The 27,139-nt window shown below is 31.5% G+C and overlaps 2 protein-coding genes across 2 annotated transcripts; one reads left to right on the forward strand and one right to left on the reverse strand.

Moving 5' to 3' along the window:
• Positions 1–2,864: 2,864 nt before the first annotated feature.
• Positions 2,865–6,600, reverse strand: LOC144844385 (ragulator complex protein LAMTOR3-B-like). Its single transcript, XM_078701276.1, has 6 exons — positions 6,274–6,600; positions 5,954–5,988; positions 5,767–5,825; positions 5,523–5,656; positions 4,871–4,934; positions 2,865–3,389 (listed from the first exon to the last, which is right to left on the reverse strand). Exons 1-6 carry the CDS (start codon positions 6,283–6,285, stop codon positions 3,307–3,309), a joined length of 387 nt encoding a protein of 128 aa, XP_078557402.1. The 5' UTR covers positions 6,286–6,600; the 3' UTR covers positions 2,865–3,306.
• A 153-nt stretch (positions 6,601–6,753) lies between these two features.
• LOC144844484 (RUN and FYVE domain-containing protein 2-like) lies at positions 6,754–25,702 on the forward strand. Its single transcript, XM_078701417.1, has 14 exons — positions 6,754–6,915; positions 15,236–15,418; positions 16,227–16,344; positions 16,752–16,853; positions 18,295–18,492; positions 19,046–19,214; positions 19,545–19,646; positions 19,839–19,955; positions 20,571–20,738; positions 21,145–21,242; positions 21,790–21,876; positions 22,572–22,796; positions 23,305–23,431; positions 23,613–25,702. The coding sequence occupies exons 1-14, from the start codon at positions 6,765–6,767 to the stop codon at positions 23,754–23,756; spliced, it is 1,989 nt and encodes a 662-aa protein (XP_078557543.1). The 5' UTR covers positions 6,754–6,764; the 3' UTR covers positions 23,757–25,702.
• Positions 25,703–27,139: the final 1,437 nt, after the last annotated feature.

A 27,139-nucleotide genomic window follows, 5' to 3' on the forward strand; every position in this document is an offset into this window, starting at 1 on the left:
TCATAATTAGGTTGAAGGTATGTTTTATAGCACATTTAAAAATAAGGATATAGGTCTTGTCGGCTATGTCTTTTTGCAATAGGCCCTATAATATACCGTATTGATGAGGTAATGTATAGGTAATATCACTTTGCTGTTAAACATGAATGATAACTGTGCCTTTGTTTAACAAACTACATACGTTAACCGTGTTTAAGACACGATTTTACGGCAGCGATACTTTAGTATAGTCACACAATACTTTATTTTTATAGACAATTCGTGCAAACTACTTTACCCATGTTGCCAATAATATGTCATCTATAATAACACGTCGTTTTTTTGCATGTTGCTTAAGCTATGCGTTAAAAAGAGGAAGTGTAACTGAAAAATGTGAAAACTGGTTATAAAGATTACGCCTTTTAGAGCCAGCGGAAGTTCAAAAGTATACGCATCATTCAGATAGTAATCTTGTTGGGGTTGACGATGTAAAGGAAAAAACAACTCGCATGTGAATCAGAAGATGCCGGACACCACGTACCAAGTGAATGTATATCATTTATCTAACTAAAATGAAGAAAAAGTAGGCTAGTTGGCTTAAATTGTATTCTGTGTCTTTTATGTGTAAACTGACTTTGGGGTTGGGTCAACCGGCTCAGCTACAGTGATTAAGTTCACTTAGGTTGACCCTGGTCTCCCCAATTTCAGTTTTTTTGTTATGTAGGCCTATATATTGAAATACACCGAATAAATAAGGAAATGAAATTAATGACCAGAAATTAGCGTATTGTGTTTTTATTACTTTCTGTTGAAAGTTTTCTACTATAGGCCTACGATGTTCCTTAAAATTTACAATGTCATTTTGTTTACAGAGAAAAACACAGCACATAATTCCTTATTTTGAAAGAGACAAGAACAGACAATGCATACAGCTAGTAAAATTTACAAAATATGGATATAGGCCTGTGATATAGTTTCCATCATCTTGCCAAAAAAAACCGATTTATTGGCCTACTGCTTTATAATTAAAATTAATTGTACTTCAACAAGTTGCCTGCCAAACATCAATTTTGTTGTACCTCAGAAGGTTTTTGTGGATAACATTGTTTTTATTGTAAGCCTAAATTAAAACTCCACCACGCCAATGCTTGAATTAATCAAGGGACATAATCACCCCTTTACTCCAGGGCCTCGAATAGTTACGGTACGCAATTTTACACACCCACATTTAATACAGTTCAAGTTTACGAACCAGTAATTACTGCTGAACACCCGCCAAATGCAATTTTTATCGAATAAAAAACAGCTCTAACCTTCACGCAATTAGTTTCCAAATGTCACATTTACATTTTGATAGCTTTAATATTTAATTGTTTTTAAAGATTGTGTGGGTTATGAAAAAAAAAACTAATCATTCTTAAACCGCCAAGTGTGTTAAGATAGTGAAATGTCAAGACAATCATCAATCATGTTGTAAGTGTGAGCTGTTGTGTGTAATGAGTTGCTATGAATTGTTCTCAAACTTGTGCTCAGTTTTCAGACTATGCGATATGATTTTAATAACATTAACAGTCATGCCATGTCTTATAAAACCCGAAATTCACGTGTTTAATTGTGTTAACACACGGCCAAGCCCTAGACGGGGGATACCCACATTATGGGCACACTTTAATGATAGGACATCTACTGTACAGTACTTAATATTAACCCTTCCTTCATAGGAAACAAACTGTTTCAGTCAGTTAGGCCTACTTAATATAAAGTGTATGTAAGTTGTACGGTTGATTTCTGAAATTTCGGAAAATTGGTATCTACATAATTAATGTTTCCCCAATATCAATTTCACGACACGTTGTTTACTCTTATCAGTGTATGCAAGTTGTGCGGTAAGTTTTCTGACATCATCTTTAATATCGAACTATATAAATGTTTCCCAAAAATCAATTTAGTTTTTGACACGTTGTTTACTTAGATCACAAAACAATTAATATTTGTTAAATGTTAGTTTACAAAGTACCTTGAGAAATCGAATGTGTTTAATTACCCTTACCCGCTATCTTGCTATTCACACACATGTATTTTCAAATCAAATGTTTTTCTACTTTGTATTAACCTTTAAACTTAAATATTGTGAAATATATAAACTTATTAATAATATTATTTCGCTCTTAATACTGTAGTATTCGCTGCGATTTATATTACAAGGTGGCGCTATAAGCATTTAGTGCAACCTGATACTATGTAAAGTACAGTTAAAGAGGTGGAACTTAGTTTCCGAGCGTACTTAACACTATTTTGACCTTTTTTATTTACGTTATGTAACACACAAATGTCAATATACATAAGCAATTAAATGATATTATATACACAAATTGACATAAAAACGTATATTCTAAAAACTATATTCACTATAGAAGAAAAGATCCAATGAATAATTTCAGATGAAATAAAAACTCCAACGACGTTTGCGAAATATAAGATTCGAACCCGAATATTCAGATTACTACATACATGAAACCATACATGCATACCACTTGCGTTTGAATACAAAAGGCTGTCATCACATGGACAATTAGGTACAAACCTCAAACACAAACATAATGAAACATAGTACTGTATAGTATAATATAGTTTTATTCCTCTAAATTCTAGTTATTTTAGAAGATTGAAATCTTTGTATTTACTTTAACAATATAATTTACATGGAAAATCAGTTTCTTTGAGTTACCAGTACAGTATATACACTTGGATTAAGGTTTACATAATTATACTGTGTATCAGCAACATAGGAATTTTCCAGCCTTTTCAACTCCACAATAATTATCATAAAGTCGGTAGAACAAGGAAGAGTGGAATTACTAATTTCAATCTTTCCTGGGTAGAGGATGGGTTCCAGCACTGGTCTTGTTCTATGTGTTTATGAGTTTGTAATCGTGGTACTGCACTCTTGCTCTATACCTATCTATTCACATATCAATCAATTAATTTTATTGTAATTTTGTCAAAAGAAATAAAACAATTTTGTTCTTTTTCCAATTGTAATAAACATACCATAAAATACAAAATAATCAAAAAAAGAAAAAGAGAAAAAAAGGAAAATGTAAATGCATTATCGATCTTCAAATAGAATGAATATCCTTTTCTGTATTGTAGGAATGCAATAATACAAAAAGCATAGACAACATGCTAATAAATATTCTGTATTGTGAGTTAATCTCGATTAAACAGAATAATGAAACATGTATAACTCCTCTCATAAAAAAATTAGTACACTGTACACACTTCAGAATAATAGTATTTTATTCACACTATCCAGTTCATTTGACCTCAACCGTTTGTTGGTACATCAACAGCAGTCTTTAACTCCTGTAAGACCTCATCAAATGATGACTCCAGAGCTAGTAGCATACCTGGTGAAAAATGGGGGCATTAAGAAATTTAAACGTAACCAATTTAATATCGGTGATGAGTGTGAAGTGATAAACCATGATTTAATATTACATTGTGTCTAAGTATGAATTCAACAAACATAAATGGTGAATGAAAAAAACACCAATATACTTTCTGTACTGTTCATCATTAGAGGAAATTGGCAATACATACACATGCTAAACCATTATTACACATAGTGCAATGCATAAATAACCTCATATTTAGTACAATATACAGTGTATATTGACATGTTTATTCAAACTACATATTTTCATATATTTTATCATGCCCTGGTGTATAGCTAAAAGGTAGAAAAAATTGCAATTCCCAGAGTCAAATTTCAGTTGATTCTTTCATGTATTTTTGTTAGTGTGTTGGATATTCCCTTTAGAGTGTCTGCTTGCTTTTATTAGTACTAGCCGAATAATGTGGAACACTAATGTGGGACACGTTGGTAAACACTGCACAAATAAGTACATAAACAGACATTCAATGTTACATTTTGAACTGATACTACAATAGTGGCAGATTCTCTACACAGACAGGAAAAGTAAGTTAGTAGTTTTTCAATATCCTTATGAACATTTAACAAAAGTAGTTATCCATTCCATTCTAAGTTCCTGAAATCGATAGACAATACAGGTTGCATGGGTCTTTTTAAATTGACCTGCCCTACATTATACATAATTCTTTCTCAATAAATTGGTATTTAGTACTGCATTCAATGGTTTACTGCCCAATTGGGCCCTGTCCGAGAAAGTCCATAAATGAGAATTTGACATGACTTGTATATAACACAATCAAAAGTACAATTTTGTTTTAAAAACTTTCTTTCTATAGTATACCGCATACTGTAAACCCCACAAGCAATATGTTTTAAACCAATACATGGATTACACAAACCAACAGTGGTGTTGGTAGTCTAAGAGTGCTAGCTTACCTGGATAAACCGACAATAGCACTTTCTCCTTGAAGAGCGAGATATACCTCGAAAAGTAGAAATTTTCATTGAACACCCCTCCCCACAAATGGTATGCCTCAAGTGGGAGCCTCTCCACAAGCCACCATCATCATTTCTTTTCGAGGAGAAAGGGCTATTGTCGGTTTATAGATTTTTATAAATAGACTAAGATGTTATTTCTTTCTGTTAATCACTGGTATCATGTAAGATTCATATAATTTAGCTGTTTCAAAATTGGTCTTGTAAATAATCCCATTGTAAGTCAAATAAGTCAAATTTTCCTGAATATTAAGAGGTGATGTATTATTAAATTGAGACCTCAGCTAAAATTGCTTCCTCAAAAGAGATTTGAAAACGGTTCTTGGCACTTCACAAGACCAGATTCAATTTGGGTCTTTGAAAACATTTTTTCTTTTATTTTGACAATTATGCTTTAAAATAAAAACAAAGTTATTTTGCATATTTAAGGAATTGTTTCCAAAAAAGAATTAAACTCACCACAATTTGCATCTAACCTTGCTATTAATGTAATTACAATAGGAAGCTTGTTGAACATTATGACCTGAAAAAAAGGAGCAAATCAAATCAATGCTTACACGTCAAAACAGGTGTTCTGGGCTTGTACAGTATCCCATTAACAAAGCCAGCTGTAAGTTTTATCAAGAACAAGCAAATAAAGAATGTCATTAGAGTTAAAGTCATTCTATGACATGCTTAAGTTGATTTGAATCATATCTAAGTTACATCCACTGTATTTGATCGGTTGACTATACCTCTGTGTTGTTAACTTTGATTTAACTCTAATGCATCCGATTTATTACCATCAGGGAATTATCAAATTTTAACTGGTGTATTTTTTCGCAAAGAAACGCAGAACTGGTTAATGTGACTCCGATGGACAACAAAGAATGTTTAAATAAAGCTACAATGCCAGAATAATTATTCCTGCTCTACAATCTAAAAATATAGTCAAATAAGTGCATTTGTTTCACTGCACGAAAAATTTAAATCTTTTGCTGTTGTTTGTTCAGGTCGTGTCTATTTGGAAATGATAATATACAGTAAGTACAAAGTATTGAATACAGTATAAAGTCAAATTAATTTTTAAAACACATTTTGGGCCAGCCCAAGGATTTGAATTACTACTTACCTGGTGATTTTGGTATGTACTTATGATGGTTGTATTTTTGCCTAGACCTAGCTTGCTCGCTTGACCACTAGCCAACCCAAATGTGGACAAGAAGCTTGGTCGCAGTGCCAGTTCTGGTGTACTTTCATATGCAACTAAAAGGAAAAAAAGGGTACTTAGTATAGTGAATGAGCAGTTCGGGAGCTGCATTTGGTAGCGAAAAGGTGAATTCTGATTGTCATAACCAACAAACTAAAGTTTGTACCTTTAAGAACTGGAACACCGTCTCCATCTGAAACGACTATGGCATCAAGGCCATCCACTCTATAAAATTAAAAGAATATCAATAGAATGTCAATACTTAATAACAGTATCATCAGTAAAGGATAGAGTTGGTGATACGTAGACTAAAATGATGAGAACAAAATATTCCCCTTCAAAGTTTTACTTACGTCTCCATGAGCATATGAAAATATTTTTTTATTTCCTGTAAAACAATCAAAATTAATAAATTAATGCTAATTTAATTATAATGTGTGCACAATGCATATATTTATATATAAGTAGGCATGTATATTACAATAATGTTGTTCTCAGACCATATGTTTATAATGAATGACTGATGATGTTTTCTTTCATCATCCAATCTAATTAATAGGCCAATTATTTGCATTAAAAATGTCAATAACAATATTAATATTATTAATAATATTATTATTGATTGATGTAATTTGTAACAAATATGTTTTTAAATAAATAAAGTATGACTTACTTGAGACATCATTCAACTTTGTTTGAATGTGTATATATAAACGATCACAATAACAAAGGCAAACGTTGAATCACTCTAGGCCTAGTGGTAGGTAGATTTACAAACCAACCGAAGCCACAGGGCCCTGTCCCAACCCTACCAGAAGGCAAAAGTAAAGGCGAATTAGGCCTAGGCCTAGGATGGGATTTAAAATAGGCCTAGTTGATACCAATGTAGGGATCTTCAACGTGATATACGTTTAACTTTAACTACTTTAAGACCTACTCAATGTTAATTGTTAAAATACAAATAAATTTTAGACACAAAAGGAGGAGTACTGAAGAAATAACGTCTCGTGAATTTACGAATCTCGTGACAGATCAACAATATATAGGCTCTAACCAGTCGTCAAAAAGTTAAAATGCTCGCTCCTTGTGCTAAGACCCAATGTAACGGTTGGATTTACCAACGTTGGTGGCGCTTTAACAACAACAACAAAAATGGCGTCAAGCATGAATGAAATGAATTTGAAGCAAAAAACTCTCATGAGACTAGCTTCTGGTGATGATAACCCAAGTAATGAAAATGACGAGGGTCTGGCATGGCCACAGGCTACCATTGCGAAAAAAGTAGAACCAAAGAAGCTTGTATCAAAGAGAAGAGGTAAGAGGAAAATGGACCGTTAGTTAGGCCTCCTGCACTCACTGCTGACTGGACTGCACACGCCCAAAACCCAACCCAGCCACCCGATCAATAATACTTACCAGGCCTAGGCTAGTCTAGGCCGGTCCTAGCTTAACCCGACATGTTAATTTAGCCCAGAGAGTTAATTAATGAAATGAATAATTAGCAATTCAATTATTTTAAATAAAATATTGTTTTTACTTTTAATTAAATTATTAAATGCAGACCTACAGTAGCTATAATTTTCGGTAGCTACAAACAAGTAGGCCTACATAGATGTAGAGTCCCTAATTAACAATGTATAATTATTTTGTTTTGGTTGCAATAAAGTAATTATTTATTGAGTACTGTAATTTTTCAAATCTGTCATTACACCGGTGTCTTTATCTATAATTAAATTGTTAACAATACAATTTTTAAAGATTTTTAATGTTACTGTTTATACTTTTACACTTTTTTTTCACTTTTTAGTCCCTATATGTATCTTAATAAAAAGTTTCTTGTATTGTTTCATTATTAATTATTTTATGTTCCAAAGAGAGAAGTAGGATGTTAAGATTTGGTTTGAACATTCAATCGATAAGCAAAAGTAAATAAGTTCAGTAAAAACTAAATATAATACCTCTAGAAATGTTTGTAAAGTTTAGACAGGAGACAAAGAAAACATGTACCCAACATATTTTTTATTTTTGTTATTACTCAGACCTCCCAACTAATACCTAACCCCATGGGGGTTACTATTAGAGTCACAAACACTTATGATGCAGCCGTGTTTTGAAAATAAGGAGATAATGCATGTTGATCGCGGGAGTGGAGGAGGATTGCATGTTTTTAAGTTTATAAAATAAAGTTACCAAATTTGTTTATTTGTACTGTTTTATTATTTTGCTATGAGTTGCTGACCGGAAAAGTTGGGGGTGGGTTAATATTTTCAGGTGCCTAATTTAAGATTAGTAATACTAGTAACTCACTACTCTAATAGTAACCCCCTTTCTAATAGTAACCCACCCTAAAAAACAATAAGAATAATAACCCAGGGTTACAATTAGAAGATTTACAGTATGTCAGGCAGAAAATTATTCAACGCACACATTTATTATAAACATCCAGATTTCCAAGCTGCCTTTGTTTTTAAAAAATGATTTTTTTTTTACCTTCTGTATGTTTTCTATTCTATCATATCTAAAGTGGTAGAAAAAATATAAATTGAATGAATACATATTTGGAGATTTTTTTGGTTTATCCAAAATAACGGTAAAAATTGCATTTTAGTAGGAGGGCTGGAGATGACTCACAAATAAGCCTGTATGTTTTTGTAAAGCTAACCATGGAATTGCAATATCTTAAACATGTAAAATACTGTATCAATCTGGATCTTCCTGCTAGATACAAATTGAGCCTATTATCAGAGTTGATTGATTGATACAAAAAAATAATATTTGTCTATTGTTCTGCTAGCTTATTAATATTACATGGATTCAGTTGGACTTAATTGTAAATCTCTTTTTTTTTGTGAAAGTGAATAGCTATAAAATGGTCTATTTAAAGTTTTTAAATTTATTCATATTTATTGTTTTGGAGAACAATTTATTCTGTGATTGATTGATTTTATTCGATATTCATAAAATAGTTAAAATATACAATGTACATATTAAAAAAGAATACCAGGATAACCCATTAAGTCGACAAATAAAAAGTAAACTTATTTCCAATGGGGTCCAATCCGTATAAACTGAAAAAGTGAATGGTTGGGCCTAGTACAATGAATAAGTAGGATGCAGTAAAAATGGAAAAACAAGAAAATACATATAAAACAGGATAACATCAAAAAACAATATTATAAAATATTATATTTATTTGAAAATTAATCATTTACTGTACACTATGAGCAAAAATCTTTTTTTTTTTAAATACAATTTACCAAGAAATGATTTAGAGGGCAAAATATTCTTACTGTATAATCGTTTTTTCCTATTATCTACATAAATTTAGATTATTTTCCTATACAATTTTGTATTCCCAATTTGGCAATGAAGCGTTTAATGTGTTATCAAATCTATAGAAGATACCGTAGTCTCTGACGTATACAAATTAATCAGATCCCAATCAGCTTGCATGTCATCTTAAAAGCCACACTCTCACTGGCTGTGTACGAGATACATGTTTTAAGCCGTTATGAACAGATATTTATATGCAAATTATTGGATAAATTATAGCAGTCTCTAGTGTCGGTTTATTTAAACGTTGGCATCATTTATTCCTCGTGGTCGTCAATAAGTGCTTGGAGTATAATCATATATTGACATATTGCTCATTGCATATTTACAATACTAGTATGGTACAGTATCAAGACAAAAAAACCTGGTGAGCTTTACCTGCGAGGAGGCTAACACAGCAACAAATTAATTACAAGGTTTCCCAACAGCAGTTAGAAGAAGATGACGTATTGAGCCTCAGCATTAACAAGATAGATAAGGGAGTGTTTGACAGTATATTTTATGCTGCATCTGTAAAAAATAATTTGTACAATGGCAAATGATACAATTTATCTGTGTAATTTCCGTGTGTCTGTGGATGGGGAATGGTTATGCCTTAGGGAGCTTTCCGACGTATCTGTTGCCCAGCAGAATTCTAGTACAGAGGAAGGGGCTGAATCAGACCAGGAAACAGATGGTAGGTTTAAATACAATAATATAATTGTTAACAATATGATGTCATTTTCAAGGAGTGTGTATATTGTACTTTACTTTTAAAATGGTCAAGGTCAAAATTAAAATTCTCATGATATGATTATAAAAAAAATCACAATGGTTATGCACATTTTAATAATATCCTTGCATTTAAATTTTTTTGATTTTTCAGTTATTAAATGCATCTAGACCTAAATTGGGATGCAAAACATTGATTAGAAATATTTAAATATTTACATCTAATTAATTTGATTGTATTTATGTTTTAAAATGTCAAAATATCAATTAAAATGGTGCACCACCAAGTAAACTCTCCTCCAGTCTTTCATGATGACTTCAGATAAAATCACATTTATCAATATTAATAAATAAATTTTACATACTACTGTATGTTGTACTGTACTTTGATTCATTGAGTAAAAAATATTCATAATTTTGACTTGATAACATGATAATATTGTTATGGTTTTACACATGTACAGTATGGTTGACATTCATGTTCAAGTAATTAATGCTGTGAAACATACACTTAACATTGCACATGTCGTAGAAATGGTCACATGACAGATGAGGTTTCTCTTTAATTTCTTTCATTTTATCATACTTCAACATTTTTTAATGCAGACTCTTAAAGACAACAACTTACAGTATCATTCTCAACTTTAAAAAAAAAGGATCGTATGTACTTGACTTTTTAAATATTGCAACAGTGATATTCGCCTATTAATATGTTAATTATATCTATTTAAAGATGTATTGTCCCCCAAAAACATGAAAATGAAGATTAATTAAATCACACGTTGAATATGTTATTTTGTAGTTTTAATAAAGTTAATCACTTCCATAGAAAAAAAAACAAACAAAATAATGTTTTCACTTATAAAATGACAAAATAAATGGTTAAAGACCCCTTCCCTGCAATTTTGGACGTTTTTTGGAAAATAATACATATATATCACTTTAAAAACATTAAACCATGTCATTCCATGTACGTTTTATGGTAAATTATGATAAAAAGTGAGAAACAATGCACTACCTAAGTAGCTCGCGGCGATCGACCTCTCGTGGACGGTCTTAGGCCTAGCCTAGCTAGGCTTAGTTTTGTAGGCCTAGCTGGTAAACATCGGTAACGTACGAACATCGTACGCTAGCTATATACCTAGCCTGACGTTGTATAGTTGCTGCATTAATTGTCTTTCTATTTTTGCCAGACTCTGTTGATACAAATTGGGGAAAACCCGGTATTTTCACTGAAAAGTTAGGAGTCTTCCATTTGTTTTGGCCTCACGATCGATCGAAAAGTGGGCGAATTACAGTTGAAAAACAAAAATATCAATCTGCGCGCAATGCATTTTGGGATTTATAGCGGGCCGCTATAATTATTAGAATCGACTTATTTTTCACATTTTTAACCGTTTAAAGACGAAAAAAGTTATCGCAATAGGACCATATAGTATTATTTTTACATTAAATATAGTTTGTGATCTTAAATTAGATCTAAAAAACGTAGGGAAGGGGCCTTTAAAATCAACCAAAAATCCATTGGCTGGCAGCCAATTTGACCATTTTTTGCTTTAAATTACCGTACATTTTTTTCAGGTAAATATATATTTTTTTTATCCAATTTTTGGTCAAAGTGGATAACTATTATGTTACATTAAAATGGAATATTCAACAAAAATTTTTTTAAGAATTATTTTTTCAGGGGGACAATACATCTTTCATTTTAATATTATAGTAGTACATAGATTGGTACTTTAAGTGCCTGTCCAGACCTACTAGAGAGTTATGCTTTCGTATTGTATGAGGCGTACAACTCTATAGGTCTGAACCAGGGGAAAAATGAATAATGGGCCCAGATGCATTTAGTAACTGCAAGAAATATCAACACAAATTAAATGCAAGGATATTTACTTTCGTTCATTACGACAGCTCAAGGTACAAGTGTGCGACGCTTCGATACAAAAGTTATGCATCAACGATTTTGACCTTCTACCAATCAAATTTACCCATTGCATGCCGGATGTTCTCCCCAAATCTGCGAATCTGAACACTTGCTATTACGATATAAATAACGTGACCTCTCTTGCAATACAAAGGCATAAACTCCCCTTAAACTCCATAGATCTAAACATACTGTACTCTAGCATTTACACTCTTTCCTATTCTAAGTATAGTAACCACTGTATCATACCAGGGAATTTAACTCTTCCCTGATCATACTAATGAACAAAATTAGATAATTTCTATGTAAACATTATACTTCATTGAATCTTCGCAATGCATGGTGTTAAATTACATTACTTTTGCAGACGCACAGCATACTGTAATGCTTCCATTTACTCAAGTCAAGTACATTTTAAATTATTAACTTGAATTGCATTAAACCTGATTGTTATAGCACTGCATGCATGTTAAATCATAAGTATCTTGGGAAAAATACACTACTTTTAATAAAATGTTATGTTGTCATCATATCATTGAACTCTGAAACAACCAATAGAGGAAGTCATTGCAATCAACCATCAATTAGTGTATTTCTTCCTATTGTTCCTGCTTGATACATGTTTTAGATTTTGTCATTTCATTGTTATATTTGATAAGAAAACAAATGTTTTTGATTGATTTTTTTTATCCAGTACTTTCTAAAATGATTATGTTCAAGAAACGTTCAATGTTATTTTATTAATGATTAATTCATTTATCATTATTTATTTTACATACCTTTTTTAATAATACTCATTATATAATTTATAAAAACTGTTCCTAATATTGACAATCTATCTAACATAATGCCATTACTTGTTCTTGTTTTCCATGGTTACTGTAAACATAATAATTTGTGACATATACTGTACATTATTTTTTCTTATTTCCGTAGTACAAATATCAAGTGAATGAGTATGATTGATTTTTTTATATTGTCCAAAATACAATAATATTTTTATTTCAATTAATATCATACAACCCATCAAAATGCTTATACTGAAATTGAAAACGAACCTTAATTCGCATTCTTGTATATTTTTATAGAGTACAATATGATAATTAGTGTTTATAAGTTATAAGGGTTATGTGCATAATAATACAGCTCCCTGCTATGATAGTTTAGTACAGTGAATTTAGGAAGATACTCTAAATTATTAATGTGTGATTTGTATTTGTATCTTGGGGTTTAAACCATTTTCATCTATAAAGATATTCAATGATAGAAGTGCTTTTTAATACATGCACCAGATTACCAATAAACCTAGAAATAAATTTGTGTCTGTGTTTAATACTTTAATAGGATGTGCACATTTATATATGTACAATGATGTGTTTTTCATTATGATAATATCTTGTATATTAGTACAGTGAGTTGTTTGTTATGCTATAAAAATATACCACCCTATCACTCTTTGATAATTATTTCAAAAAAAATATCAAGCACATATTATTTTATGGAAAATGTTGTTTCAATTTAATTCATAGACAGCTAGCCTACTGTACATCTACAGTAACTAATTGACTTGTTGAATTCTCCCACATCAGACAGATTATGCAGTTCTCTACTCTATTGTAAAATGTATGCAGTCTAAGTACCTTGTTCATTATTGTAACATGTATTGCAAACAAAATATTTTCTTCTCCAAAGGTCATAACTAACAATTGCTTACATTTACATATTGTTGGAATGCATTTTTCGACTCCAATTTTGTTGCCCAGCAAATAAGAGGGGGAGGAGGATGTGTTCTGCCATGTCCCTCTTTCTCAATACATTACAACTTACCATCTCTGACATGGTCATCAGTGAAGCATATTGTGTTACAGTAGTTATATTAGTAGCAGTAGACAATTCATTCTTCTTCAACCAAGATACAGTACATGGTAATTATTGTGTCAAAAGGAGAAGATAGCTGCAGACACATGATAAAATATATATCCTGTCGATTTTAATTAAACCCATCCTAACCATAAATTTTCAGAGTCACAACAGTACTTTTTACACTGCATACAGGACCGGAAACAAGGGTTAATATTTAATATTAATATTCTGTCGAAAATAAATATCAAATAGTGGTTTATAATATCATTTTAACTGTCAAATATGGCACCACCCCTGGATCTAGCCTGGTATAAAATATCATTGTATTACCTTTTTATTAGATGAAAATAAAATAACGGATTTTTTAGTAAATGGAAGAGGAGGAATAAATATTTCAGAGATTCGTCCAATTAGTAGTGAGGTCAAAATATGAAAATATAAGACCTAACCCCAAAAAACTGTTTAAAATCTGAAATCTCAAAATGGTGCATACATTTAAATAAGCAAGTTTTAAGTAAAGATTTACTGCTGTTACCGTACATCATGTGTGGAATTAGTACATTAGTTTTGAGAGGCCATGGTAATGTTTCCTACAAACCACTTTATGCATTATTCATTGCTGATTGCAATCTTGTATTTCATTTTATATTACACATATAATTCATTTCATTACTGAACCATGTTCCAGTCGGAATCAATTTCCTAGCACTTTCTTATACTTAATATCCTGGAAAAATAAATACTCAGTCTAAGACAAAAACATGATGTTACTCTAGATCACCCGTAGATATGATATCACTTTTCATGTTTTGTTTATTTAAATCACTGATGAAGGGCTAGTGTTGCCCGAAAACTCAAGCTTATTTTTCTGGCTGTTTTACTTTATCTTTTTGATTTAGTTTTTTGCTTTTTTTATTTTGCATTTTCCATTGAGATCCAGCCACTGATACCCACAACATTGTAATTTTTTCAGCAATTTTCCTTTGGATAAATATATTTTTTATTAAATATTTTATATTTTCTGTACTTTGCTTTCATTTAATGTCATGTTTCATTTACAATCAAACGTAATGTTAATTTACAAAATAGTATGTATCTATGTACCCCTAATGTAGTTAAAATTCATGTGTTAACCTCGGTTAATACAAGTAATGTCAAGCTTGACATGTATGTCGCAGTCAATGCAAAACACTATCAAGTATCATGATTTAATTAACCAGTTTGCTAAAGTGCATAGAGAAAAGTGTCATACATATGGCAAGAACATGTGGGATTAAACCAAAGATGAATTCTGTATCTGTACATATAATTTGTGAAGTTTTTTATTACATTACAATTACAATTCAAACCTCTACAGGTGTCAGGTCAAACTTCCTTAGAAAGTCAATGACTTTTTTTTTCAAAGTCTATTTCTTAAGGTAAAAAAACTGGTTTGATAAATAAACCTTATCTACAGGTATCTTGATTTAAGCAAAATATTAATAAATGTCCAGATTTTTTGACTGCATTATATATTATGCTAATGAACACAGTTTCTTATACAAATAATTAACCAATCAAATTGCAAGTATAAGCTCAGGCATGTACTGTTATAATAGAGGATACAGTTTGTGTGTCTATCAAACACCTTATGTTCAAAAAGTGTTAAGGATTGTGTTGTTTGTTTTTGGGAATGCTTTTTCAACTTCTTATACTGTAAAAGTAAATAATCATCTGCTTTGGTCTCCCATTAGGTAACACACATTTCTGTATCCTCACTCGCTAAATATATTTTGTTACCTTAAATAATTTTCATTCGTAGATGACAGTGTTCTTAAAAACCCAGTGCTTGTAGAACGAGCTAACTTGCTCAACATTGCTAAGCTGTGCATCAAAGCACTTATTGAGTCAGCGCTAGAAGAAGGACGGATCTTGGATGATGAACATATACCACTACAGCAATTCTTTGTGGTTATGGAGCACATTTTGGCACATGGACTGAAAGGTAATGTTTACTACAGGATTTACCAACTACTGTCGCTACAGAATAAGCATACAAGGTTTGAGTTAGCTTATAGTAGCAGGTCGAACAATTTTTTTATCTAGTTACAACAGTACTACATTCTGTTTTTAAAAGTATGATCACAGTACTTTTATTTTCAATGTCATTTCCTTCCCCTACCAATACCAGGGGTCTTTATGCTCCATTTACTAAAAAATTAATGTTTTTTCCAATTAATGTGGATGTCTGTCCACCTGTCTGCTTGTTAAATATATTGCGGTAATATTAAATGTGTTATATCCTGCTTGGACCACACGTTACGGAATCTTGTCATTGCTGTTGGTGAATTTGCAGTGTATGTGTGGTCAGAAATCATTAGGTTTAAATTGATGATATTTAATTGCATGTGTCTGACAAGTATAGCAATAAAATGCAGTGTACTGTAGAAAATACTGTTAAAAATGAGGGGGTAAGAGGTTAATTTAGTTGAGAGCTAGAGGTGGGAACTGATTAAGTATCAGTTGAATTCTCTTTACAAATTCCGCACAAGTTTGTAAACCATATAGTTTGTAAACTATCTATAAACACTCCAAATCCTGATAAAAATGACCTAGTTCATGAAGTCCTCCAACCATCACCCAAGCCTACTTTCAAAAGCAAATAATAGTATGTATGTCATTGGGATTGCAAATGGTTATGTTCTATTTTGAAATATAAAGTGAAATATAGTAATTTTATACATTGAGCTACATTTAAATTACAATATATGCACGAAACCAACTCTGTATTCTTTCATTAAATACTTGTTTAGGTAAAAAATTTGTTCTAGAAAAGAAGAAGGAGTTTTGGAGCGCATTAGAAGCAGTTGAAAAGATTATGCCAGAAGCTAAGGATATTACAGATAGTGTCAGAAATCTACCAGGATTAAAGTAAGTATGAATAGAATCGTGAATTTTCATCTGTTCCGGTAATATAAGTTATTCCGTTTAAACTTTATTTTGTATTAAGTATGAATATTATTGCATACTGTATTTTTATTTAATGTTATATCTTGGGGTGGGTCAAACTATAAGTCTTTCTGACTTATATGACCCTCCCCCCATATGATTACTTCATTGTATTTATTATCCTGTATGTTATTATATTGTAAAAAATAAATTAAATTGAGAAATTGAGAAAAGTAGAGCACTGCAGCAATGTTTGAGAAATTAAAATAATTTTTTTTAAATAAAAGACAGTGACTTTATTATTTTATTGAAAAAAAGCAAAGAGCAATCAATTTCAGTACCATTGATTAATCTTGCTGTTTCCTGTTTCTTCTTCATTGATTTTTTAGGACAAATATCGGTCGTAGTCGAGCATGGTTAAGACTAGCACTCATGCAGAAGAAACTATCCGATTATTTCCGAGCACTGATTGAACGGAAGGACATACTCGGGTAAATAATCGCTGACTGTTAAACACAATTTTAATCTTGTTTCTATTAAAAGATAATATTAGTGATTTTACTATTTTTTACACAAAAACAGTTTTTTATTGACATTTACAGATAATTGTAAACATTACTCAGAATTAAAAATAAAAAACAGAATATCACTGATGTGTTTTTCTGTCGCGGTTTCACTCAATTCACCCTTCACACTCAAACCCGGTTACAACTTTTAACAAGTTGTTATTATTTGAAAAATAGGTTAAATGGTAATAGTTGAATGAAAATGTCAAAATTGTTTTAAAGAGTATTGAGATTGAAGTTGTGTTGTTATTTATCTTAGTCAACCATCAAGTCACAAGTGTCAATCATTAACACATCATTTCATATTATACGCTTTTAATTTAACTGCAACATGTTCAGGTCACAACCTGTAAATGCCATATTGCATTTTTATCTTCTTTTTATTTGCTCATTGTTTTAATTGCCTCAAACCATTAGAAATATTAACTTCAAAATGACCGACATAATATTAGTACTGAATGCGTTTAAAGAGGAATTTAAATATCGTAACTCGAGTGACTCGCCAATTACAGGATGGATACACTATTTAATACTTTATCATGCTTATAAACCTGTTAGTGGCGGTTTCATCGCTGTTGGTTGTGAATTGAATAAAATGAATAAACTAAGTTTCTTTTGAAGATTAAGGAGTGGAGTTGAAAGAGTCGTGAGTTAATTCAATTCAATTCAACTTTATTTCAGACAAACTGTCCATATGAAACATATAAATACAATACAAAATAAAACAAAGCATTATGTGACAACCGTCATGGAGAGAGGACTAATAATTATTTGTTGACATATAGTGCCTTAAAATACATGTGGATTATGTTTTGGGATTTATTGGATGTAGACTGTAGACATTATTATATTATTGATTACTATAGTTTACAAAACAACACATTATTATGGCTATACTGATACTAGTTAACACACGTAAAAGTATACATGAAATTATATATACAGAAGTTCAATCCATTTTCTATGCAACTTTGAATCTTTTAGAATACGAGAAAAAACACATGTAATTAAAGTATTACAGCTTTTTTCAATTTTTGTTTTGAAACAAAAAATTGATTTCCGAATGTACTCATAGAAGGAGGGAACATGGCACTAGTTTAGGATTGAACCCTGGACCATGGGATTGGAAGGCATGCCACAGCTCCACTACTAGATAATTTGAATAACGTTTTTGTATTTTGACCAATTACAAAACCATATACAAAAAATAAATAATGTTTGTTTGTTGAATGGTAAGGCAGTCACTGCAGTAAACAATGCTGTACAATCATTTTGAAATTGTTCCTTATGCCTGTAGCAATTACTAGATTGTGCTTATTAAAGATGGTGTCTATAGCCTATCTAACCCGTCACATTTATTTTGTAGTGAATTCTATGACCCTGGAGCTGCATTGATGGAAGAGGAAGCGACTGTCATTGCAGGACTTCTAGTTGGCTTGAATGTTATTGATTGTAACTTGTACTTAAAAGGAGATGATTTAGATTCGGCTCCATCGGTTCTTGATATCAGTGTTTTTATGAAAGATGGAAACTACTTGGAGAAACCTGAGGATACTGGTGCTGGGTATGCAACTTGTAACTACTACTACAGTTAAATTACATTTATATAAATTTGGGTTTGTCTTATTTAAATTGTCCATGCTAATAGACTGCCTGCTGGCTTAAGGCTGATGAGACTTTGGCTTGTTAATTTAGGAATAAAGTTGAATTAACCTCTCTCCAGTTTTCCTATACTTTATACCACCTGTACTACCTATACATAGTATTGCCTGCACACATACCGATAACATGTTGTATTCAAAATTCTTACAAAGTTCATGGGTAGTCTAGCATGACTATTGTACATAGTAGCATAGGTAATGCACTAGGTTGGCTTTTTACCCATGTGACTAGGGGACTTATGTTTATGTTCTACAATTCTTTTCAGCTGTTTAACTGATGTAGAGTTGAACCATCCCAGAGTTCATCTCCTACCCATGTCACTACGGCATGTTTTTATGACCTCTTAATTCATTTCAGTTGTTCAATGGGTTGTGGCGGTGGACCATCCCAGAGTTCATCTTCTACCCATGTCACTGCTACGGCATGTTTTTATTTCCTTCTAAAATTCATTTCAGCTGTTCGACTGATGGTGGAGGTGGCCCATCCCAGAATTCAGATCTGTCTTCTATCTTGGATCAGAAGAATTATTTAGAAGAATTGAATCGTCATCTAAATGCACAGATCAGCTCATTACAAATTCGGGTCAAAGGTCTTGAAGAGAATAACTCTCAGATGAAGCAAGAGGTAATATAGTACATTTATAATTAAAGAACTCAATATTTTACAAGAAAATGGTTTTTTTAAAGAACATTTGTTTAACTACTCTTGCTAAATCAGTTTGGGGAATTGTGTACAATAATATAAAGATCAAACTTTCAAAAATATAATTAAACATAAACAAATTTATGTACAGTAAAATTTTGCAGAAAAGTTATCCAGTTCAGTCTTTTTGTGTTTTCTTGATGTAGGTCGTTTATTCGTAACCATTTCTTTGTAAAACATATACAAGCATACTGACAAAACTTAAGTTTCTTGTAATTAAGTTCTTTATGTAACAATATTTTACTTTTTCAGCTTGCAGTTGCCAATAACAATCTTTTAAGTATTCAAGCAATGAATGAAAAGTATCAAACTGAGAATGCCAGACTTTCTCAAGATGTCAACAAGAAAATTGAGGTTGGTTTTTCTTATTAGTGAAGATACCAGCCCCAGATTGGGCCGTCGCCCTGCCCCAACTCCAAGGTGGTTTTCAAATGTATTTTGGGGTTCATTTACCCATAACCCCGACTCGCCACCGACCATCAATACAAATATTAAATAGTAAAATGGTATCTAAGTTGAATCTAAGGTGGAAATTGTATTTTATAGCTTGTACGAGCTGATATGGATGTTGAGAGAGAAGCATACAACACATCTAGAGCTGGTTTAGATTCACTCTACAAGTCTGCACAAGACGATCTGCAACGTCAAACACATGAACGCAATGCAAGTTGTATTAAGCCTTGTCACTCTATCAAATGTTATGTGAAAAAAAAATGTCATTTCACTACTGTATTTAAGTATATCACAACCATATTTGAGCACATCACACATTTTTTGATAGTGTAGACAGCGCCTTACCTTTTATGATAATCCATACATCCCAAACATATATGATGGTATATGTTAGTAATTACAGACATCCTCTTTGGCCATTATCCACTAAAGCTCACCTCAGATAGCATTTCAACCAATGAAACAAAACATTGGGTTCTGTCTGTGGAGTACAGGTTGCCAATGTGATGAGTCGTTTGATAGTAGTTTTTGAGAATATTAAACATGTTTAATATTGTAGAATGTGACGAGCATAGACAACATTACATTGGGTTGGGTTGCATTATACACAGTTGTCTGGGCTCAACTTTAATAAACATTTACATTTTGAGTAGCGTTTGTTTAGTTACCAAATACTACTGGTTATTGAAGATACAGAACACTACCAATTGCTAGGCGTGGTCTTTCAAAATTCTTAAACTTCCAAAATACTAAAAAAATTGACATTTTTTGATGAACTTACTTTCATGATATTGTTAAACTAATTTGTCTTGGTTTTTTTTGTAGGAACTACAGCAGGACCTACAATTGCAAAAGAGTATGAAGACAGAAATGGAGATGGCAATGAAACTATTGGAAAAAGACATCCATGAAAAGCAAGACACAATAGTATCTCTAAGAAAGCAACTGGGTGATATAAAGACCATCAACCTAGACTTATATAATAAACTACAGGTTGGTTAAAATGCAGTCAAATCTCCCAATACACAACACCCTTAGGCTGGCTTAATACGGTTCTGGAATTCTGGATGTGTTTTTATTGTTTAAATAGATTTTTGGAGGAGTATTGTTATTTATTATTGTATTTAAAATGTGATCACTTGCATGATTAGTATTTTTAGTAACAACTTTAACAGATAGGCAACTTATATTTGTGTGTACTTGGTGGACTAGAATTGAACCAGTTCCCTGTACCAGGCTAAGTTAACAACATATAGTCTGTGCTAATGACCAACATAGATGCATGAATATTACTCAGAATTTGAAGGTAGGCTGATAGGCCTACCTCACCACAAGTTAGGCCGACTTGCATATCAGGTTGTGTTTGTTGTACCATAAAATGACTGTTTTTGTAATTCAGAATTTTGAAAGTACTGCCAAACACAAGACTGACATTGTTGTAAAATTAGAAGAAAAAACAGCTCAAATGGCTGCCACTATAAAAGCACTAGAAGAAAGGTGGGTAGTAAATATCAATTTGCATAAAATTTACATATATTCACCTGTTATTTCTCATTGTGTTCTGACTTTGTGTGCATGTTACCCATGTTGACTGTTTACATTGAAATATTTATTTCTTTTTTTAATTTTTTATTTATACCAAACTTATTGTAATATTTCCTAAACTCATCATAACCTTATTAAACAATATGTATTGTTACATGTTGCACATAGAATATTCCATACTTAACATACATTCTTAACAAAAAGCAAATTAAAACTTAATTATGTTATTTTTCCAACCCATATGCCCTTATTTGGTTCAATGCTAATGATATGTAGTTACTTCTGTGTGTATCACCATAAAGTTTTGCTTGCCGTCAAATATCCACAATGCAATACACATCAACTTTGTTAGCTTTCACTGTTTTGTTTTTTAAATATAGTTAATTGGAACCTTTGTTTATGTATCACTATTATTTTACTTGTGTATTTAGTAATTCCTTTAAGTTTTTATTTCCTTTTCTTTTATTTGCCTTCCATCTTCTTACATATATGCATGCAGGTTAAAGATATGTGAAAATGATAAACAAGCGGCCATGGAAACTGCTCGTAAACTGGGGCAAACTCTTGCAGAAAAGGACCTCAAACGGTGAGTCTTCCAGAGTATGAGTGCCAGTTTTAGTAAGGCAGCATGGATGGACATTGGTGTACTAATAATAATTGTAGAAAATTGATTTTGTTGTACAGATCAACAAACATGTTCTTTCTGCCACAAACCAAAAATTTATCATTTCTTTGTCACAAATAAATATTTGTCGTTTGTTGTTTATTAAATGTAATTGTTGTATGCTTTTGTTTACATACTGTAATTATCAAGAATGTGAAATTAATTTTATTAATAAAAATGTAATATGTTATGGGGGTAAAATTATCTCTGTTCCACCACACTAATGCTGTATCTAATTTTGTGGAAAGGGTTCCATACAATTATTTTCTTAAAAGTTTATGTTTCCCAAACTCTGATGACCAAAAACCATTTTCTATTAAGTATTATAGAAATCTAATATAATTTTTGTAAAAATTATTATCTTGAGAACTCAGACCAACATCTCTCTCAAAAGGCAATAGCGCCCTCTATTTATGTTATAGATTTTTGCCTACTAGTTTTTTTCAACAAAAAGTCATAATTTCATTTAACACTAAATGGCCTAAAAAAATATCTGACCAGTTAGGCCTTATTATTATTAATCAAATGTATGTTTGGGAATTTAATTCATGTCATTAAAAAGCTGTGAAAGATATGTGAAATTGTTTACAAAATAATATCTTTTCAATTTCTTTTAGTTCTGCTTTAGAAACAGATTTAAAAATTGAACGTGAGTGGCGCAACCAGTTACAGAAGGATCTTGGCATGGAGAAAGAGTTGGTTAATCAGCTTCAAAAAGATGTTGAGGAACTGGCAAGTTTAAGGCAACAGTATAACAAAGTAGCAGATGAACACACACTTTTACAACAAACTTGTGAAGAGCAAGAACTAGCATTAACAGAAATGGGATCAAAACTTAGCGAGTAAGTTATTGTATTTAATCCATAGATATATTATTGATTGTCAACTCAAGCGCACTCGTAGCTCAAGACACCACGGAACCAATCAGATACCTTACAAGCATTTTAACAACAATGTTATAATTTATACTTTTTTTTAAAGAAAAAGAAATGGGTGTTGTCAAGAAATGTCGGAACAAAAGATATACCAGTTTGAAGTCATGCCCCTACACAGCCTATTTTTTTTTGTGTATAACAAGTGATCTGAACTATAGTAACCTTAAATTGTTTGATCTGTAAATGTACAGTAGTTTTCCTGTTCTTATTATTATGTGTATGCTGCCCTCTATAGTAACATTAAGTTTAGTAGTCTCTTTTTCTGTAAGTTGTAATTGGAAAATGAATCTAAATATTTTATTGTTTAAAATGAATGTTGTTATATTATAATTACAAATCTATGTATAATTAATGAAAGTTATTTTATATATTTGTTTTTTTATTTCTTATTCCTGTGTTTCTCAATTGCATGTAGATCTCAATTAAAGATGGATGATATGAAAGAAACGGTAACAGCGTTAGACAAACGAGTGTGGACAAGCGATAAAGACTCCCTCTCCTGTATGTTGTGTGAAAAACAGTTTTCTGTTGCTCGTCGTAAAGTAAGTATTGTGTTTCAGTTGCAACAGATCGTTATGTTTGTACATTTCTATTCGCATTTCTATACTATGTTTTTATTTTATGTCATATGGATTCAAGTTTAGAAAATAAATCATACTGCAAGGCAGGCATAAAAGTGTAGGAAAGTAACATGGAATGAAATTTGAATTTATTTTGTTACAGCACCATTGTCGAAGCTGTGGAGGAATTTATTGCAATTCTTGTTCAGATAACTACATGCCTCTGCCATCATCAGCTAAGCCAGTTAGGGTTTGTGACAAGTGCCATACAAATCTACTACAGAGGTACTCAGCATCGTCTGCATAATTCTGAAATGGGACTACTGCCAGGGCCTAGTATGTTCTACCATTTACTGTTTCGAAATCCATGCAGCACCAATATTAATGAATATATTATGAATGAATGAATGAATTATATGGTATAAACATAGCACCAAAATGGCTTGAATGTTTATCATGGGAATTAAGTGATCAAGATTAATGTTCAGCGGTTACAAAAAAGTTTATGCTCAAAATGTGTAAATTGTATGTGTACATGCAGCATTGTGAAAAACTTTATGTGCTTGCTATAAAAATGAAATGATTTAAACATCAATCGATGCTCAATTATGGGTTTTTATTAAAGTTGTGGCAACTCAATGTCTTTTTTAGTACTATTATACGAATGCCTTACTTTCCATGATCAATGCTAGTATTGTTAAGTCTGAGAGGTAACAATGATTGCAGCCTTTGCAGGCCTAAGGCAGTCACAGAGTGTACTTGTTCGCCATGGTCAACACACCATAAAATGGTCCGTTATGTTTTAAATGGACACCAAACTGTTTATTTTTCTCAAATGTCATCTTCGATATATCATGTTTACAATGTAATTGAATGTGTCCATCCTCATATGTTACATTTCTAAACTTTATTATTATTCATTTTGTTATTATAGTTTGTGACAATTGTATAATGATGTCAAATTTCAATGTCATAATGCGTAAAATATGTTTGTAAAAAAGATGTTTATAAAATTACCTTTATGTTTGTTATTATACATAATATATGTATATACTTTATAATTATTTTAATTCATTTGTTATATAATTTTATATAAATAATCTGTTTTAGTATATATATATATATATGATTACATACTATACTACTAATAATTTCTATAATTTATTTTTTGAACATTCAATTTCTTCCTTTATGAAACCAAAGAATTAAACTTATATTCGGTTTCTATTTATACGTTAAACAAGTGTAGCAGTTTTTACAGTACTGTATTAATACAGTAGAATCCCTCCTTGTGAACGCCTCTATTTAGGAGGCACCCATATTAAGGGACAATTATCCGGTCCCGATTGTTTCCCCTTAATAGGAGTTCTGCTGTATTGTTGTAAACCTTTCAGCTGCCTGATTTTTAAAGACTGTTGTATAAGCTAACAAATGAGGGCCTGTGATGATTTTCTCAGACTGATCAACAAATCTTGCAGGCTTTATCAGTAGCGGTAGTGTCAGATCGTGTGCTAGTGTGGTGACGACAGGAAAATATGCCTCCATTGTCAAGGTCTAATAATAGACATTGTAAGGTGAACACACGATGGAAGGCATCGCATCCAATACATTCTTACAAAGTTATACTATTCAAGACAACCTTAATTATGATTATTAAATCTAGTTAGGCCTATATAGTTTTATTTTCAAATGTTTAATGAAAAACTGTTTTTGTCCTGTAAAAAGTTACTTTTTTAATGTTTTCCGCTGCTGATCAGAGAATTGGATGATCGCTCGAGCTGGGATGATGCTTTTATTTATCAACAGATCTATTTATCGGAAAAAAGAGTCGTATCTCATTTCTGATTAGCCGTAAAGATTTGAATGTTGAAAATCCAGAAACCATATTACTGTACTGTATATATCTATATTGTATCTTAAATGTGCCTTTGTGCTTTCATAATTCAATTGATGGCCGCCATGTTTATTCAGCAGAAGAGTTTATTTTTGTTACCTGACTATTTAATAGTAAACATGTAAAACTATGTTAGATTAATATGACGTTTGAAATTAACTGTCACCTTCCATCGATGTCTGTCACAATTTTGTAGTAAATTGCTAAAACTACAGCTTGTAAGCCTATGACTTTTAAAGTAATTTCACTAGTGATATGAAATACCAGACTGTAGGCCTACTGTAATGCACAGCATGGCTACCTGAATATTAAATTGTAATGCTAAGATAAATTATGTGGAATTAAATATTACTGAAATTCAAAACAATACTGCGTATATTTTCTTGTATTTTTGATAATTTGTCTATTTTGAGTTTATCGTTTTTTTCTTCCCTACAATCCTAATATGTTTTTTTAGGAGAGAGATCATGCATAGTTTATTTTTTTAGTTTATTTTTAGTTTAAAGATGTTCTACAATAAACACTCAAAAGTGTTAACTAGAGTAAACAACAGTTAAATATAGCAACAAGCAACGGAGAAGGGGGTATCTTGATATCGAGTATACTTTATCTAAATACACACACAATACCGACACTTTAATGTACGGTGTTTTTAAAAAGTAAGTTCTTTTCAGTAAGCCGTTGGTAATACTCTCAACCATTAACAAAACATAAAAGTGGCTTGAAGTGACCTCATAAGCGTGTAGCCTACTATTGGTCAATGTGCGCGTATGCCATCAAATATTGTTTTAGGCCCTCATAACCACATTTCTTTACGAAGTTTGGGTTCGTATGCCAGCTTATAATAAGAGCACTTCGGGGTCTTTGTCGGCAGATATATTAATGGATAAGTATTATTGAAAAACAAACTGTTATGAAAAACCCTTTCTTTGCTTATTGATACGTGTGCCATTCATACGCTTTGTTCTTAAAGGATGCTTTGCATTACTTAAGTAAACATTGCATTTCAATAATAGATTTTGGTTTGAAGATCTTGTATTTCATCAGCACTCTTTTTTAATGATTTTTACAATACAATCCTATGATAGTGGGGCATTGGCCGAATATAATGATATTTTGCATACACAAAGATTCAAGTAGCCTCTATGAAAACAATTGTATGTGTTACATTAAATTGATGAATAAAGATGGGATGATCCTAAGCGATAAGAAAGATATTTAAAAAGAGGAAATAAATACACAAATACTAGGGAAGGGTGAGGAAGAGGAAGACAATATCAGAGAAGAATGTAAATTGAGACGAGTCGGCAAACATTCATAAATCCAAGAATAGGATTTTAATCATTCAGTTTTTTCATTCTTTTTTCTTTTAGTGGTATGCCTATTTTGCAATTTGTTTTTATCGAAAAGGTATTATTTAGTTATCAGAAGTATTTTATGTTTATTAGCCTATTGCAATCTTTTTATTTTGTTGATATAATACCAGTTTGGTATTATTTTGTAAAATAGGCTTGTATCTCCTCACCCAGGTTAGATCAAGACACAACTTTGCGCTGATTAGTAGCTGCATTATGGGAGTATGTTTCCATACGTGTTAAATCCCAAAAAAAAATGACCGGGGTAATAATGTTCAGCGCTTAGAGGTTTCACAACATTATGCGCTATATAAATCCAGGATATTATTAGGTGATCATTTAGAATAAAATGATCACCTATTGTTATTGTACAAAATCTTTATTATTGTTATTATTATTATTATTATTATCTTCTTCCCCATCATTAACTACTAAGTTTAT

The sequence above is a fragment of the Antedon bifida genome, chromosome 6 (assembly GCF_963402885.1).
Source record: "Antedon bifida chromosome 6, ecAntBifi1.1, whole genome shotgun sequence".
Classification (NCBI taxonomy): Eukaryota; Metazoa; Echinodermata; class Crinoidea; order Comatulida; family Antedonidae; genus Antedon; species Antedon bifida.